Below are 2,393 nucleotides of genomic sequence, written 5' to 3' on the forward strand. Positions count from 1 at the left end.
TTCTCAGAATTCTGACTTTTTTCTCAGAATTCTGACTTTTTTCTCAGAACTCTGACTTTTTTCTCACAATTCTGACTTTCATCTCAGAATTCTGACTTTTTTTCTTAGAATTCGGAATTTAATCACAGAATTCTGACATTTTCTCACAATTCCTAATTTAATTTTGGAATTCTGACTTTTTTCTCAAAATTTCGAATTTAATCTCAGAATTCTGACTTTTTTCTCAGAATTCCTAATTTAATATTCGAATTCTGACTTTTTTCTCAGAATTCTGACTTTTTTCTCAGAATTTTGAATTTAATCTCAGAATTCTGACTTTTTTTCTCAGAATTCCTAATTTAATATTAGAATTCTGACTTTTTTCTCAGAATTCTGACTTTTTTCTCAGAATTTTGAATTTAATCTCAGAATTCTGACTTTTTTTCTCAGAATTCGGAATTTAATCTCAGAATTCTGACATTTTCTCACAATTCCTAATTTAATTTTGGAATTCTGACTTTTTTCTCAAAATTTCGAATTTAATCTCAGAATTCGGACTTTAATCTCAGAATTCTAACTTTACTCTCTTTTAGATCTTAACATAGATGGGCACCATGAAGGAAGGAAGAGATGTGGGAGCACTCAGCTTCACTGACAAAGATCTGTTTATTGGGAGGGCCAGTAACTCCTTGGTGGAAAATGATGGAATTAGTGCCTGAGATTAAAGTCAGAATTCTGACTTTAATCTCAGAATATTACACATGAAACCATAATTTATTAGAGTAATTAAAGTATGTATAACAGAAAACTGACGACATAAACTTTGTTACTGTTTTTTAGTTTGACCTACATTACATAGATTGTCTCCGTAGATAAAAGTAACAATAAAAAAAAGAAAATATTGTATATAAAAGTGAATAGTAATTTTAAGCTTGTCCGCCTGTCTGTTGTATTTTAGGTTTAATTGTGCTGGTTTTCAGTACAGTGAGTAGAGAAGCCAAACATTGTATAGACTTAGACTTAAACAGATTTTATTTTGTCATTTTGTACACACAAGTGTAAACAAAAAGAAATTTCGTTAAGTGCAGCTCTCTAGACTATTTCTTTTATTAAAGTGCAGCCTTGATAAAGGTAAGCAAGAGTGATAAAAAATATTGTGATTTTTTTTGTGCTTTGTTTTTTGGTCTAAGATGTATATGTGTATATAAATGACTCACTAATGTATTTTTTTTAAACTTTTTGATCTTGTGGGTAGACTAGACGCACAGTAATTCAAGAGGTGGAGGTGTAATTTGTAATGTTTTTTTAAAAAAAAAACGTATCTTGATCCAAGAATGTAACTAAGTTTTGCTTTGTGTTTAATAAAAAGAGATTCAAAAAGTGATGGAAAAAGTGATGTAAACATATGACTGTAGTTACAGTTCCAACATTCAGGTTTGCTTTTTTTGTTGGGTTCTTTTTCTAAATAAAAGTGCCGAAAAATCCTGATAATACTACTTGAGTAACAGTAACAAGAATGGTGTAGTAAAACTACTCCTAAAGCAACTTTTTATTTTTTTTATTTTTTTAAAGTTTATCAAGGAAAATTTAAGCGAGCAAATGTTATTACCTCCTCCTTACCAGTTGGTGGCGGTAGTGCTACTTTCAGTTGTTTGCCAACCGCCATTAAAAGAAGGAGAAAGGATGTTTTGTTTTTTCATGAAAGGAGGAGGCGATGGTTGAGCAGCTGGTGGCGGAGCTCTGGAAGTAGAACCTTCCGCTGACTGCTCGTTCATCCGAACAGCGCGTCTCGTTATTCGGCTGATAAAATAACGGGCGAAGGAAAATGGCGGCCGCTCCGGATAAAGTCGACATGTCTTTAGGTAACATTCGCTAGTCACTGCTAACTGGCATCAGCCGGTGGATCTGGCACCTGTGAGAATACAACAATGCTTTCTCATTTCGATAGATGACATAATTCGCTTAAATAACAAAGAGAGACAGATGGGAAGAAGACAAGCCAACGGGAGCCACAGGCCGTTCAGGAAGAAAGGAGCAGCAGCCCGGACAGGTGGGAGCTAAAGCCGGTCTGCTGGGGCCACCAGCTCCCGGTAACTGGCACTAAACGGTCGGTAAATGCTGATCTCACCAGGCGGCGGAGGACCCCGGGGAGGAGCGGCGGTGCTGAGGAACAAGAGGGTTCCGATCCCTGCGGGTCGGCGGAGAGGTCAGGGGGTCATCACCAGGCTGGCGGCCCGGAGGCCGGCGGTTCTACTGAGGCGAGCCGGAGCGCTGAACAGATCCACAGCCGGTCAGAGCCAGGTAGCATTAAAAAATCACACTCATTAAAAATCACACTCATTGAAGAATCACACACAATGAAGAATCACACTCATTAAAAATCACATTCATGAAGAATCACACACAATGAAGAA

At 37.0% G+C, this 2,393-nt stretch overlaps 1 protein-coding gene across 2 annotated transcripts in view; it reads left to right on the forward strand.

Moving 5' to 3' along the window:
- The first annotated feature begins 1,655 nt into the window (after positions 1 to 1,655).
- The window catches only part of fyttd1 (forty-two-three domain containing 1), an 8,803-nt gene continuing 8,065 nt past the window's right edge, over positions 1,656 to 2,393 (forward strand). For both annotated transcript variants that reach the window (XM_015371403.1, XM_015371402.1), the window contains exons 1-3: positions 1,656 to 1,841; positions 1,928 to 2,029; positions 2,111 to 2,280. In XM_015371403.1, the coding sequence (XP_015226889.1) occupies positions 1,805 to 1,841; positions 1,928 to 2,029; positions 2,111 to 2,280 (309 nt within the window). In that variant the 5' untranslated portion in view covers positions 1,656 to 1,804. The remainder of the gene's footprint in view (positions 1,842 to 1,927; positions 2,030 to 2,110; positions 2,281 to 2,393) is intronic.

Source organism: Cyprinodon variegatus, unplaced genomic scaffold, assembly GCF_000732505.1.
Source record: "Cyprinodon variegatus isolate N-32 unplaced genomic scaffold, C_variegatus-1.0 Scaffold57, whole genome shotgun sequence".
Taxonomy (NCBI): Eukaryota; Metazoa; Chordata; class Actinopteri; order Cyprinodontiformes; family Cyprinodontidae; genus Cyprinodon; species Cyprinodon variegatus.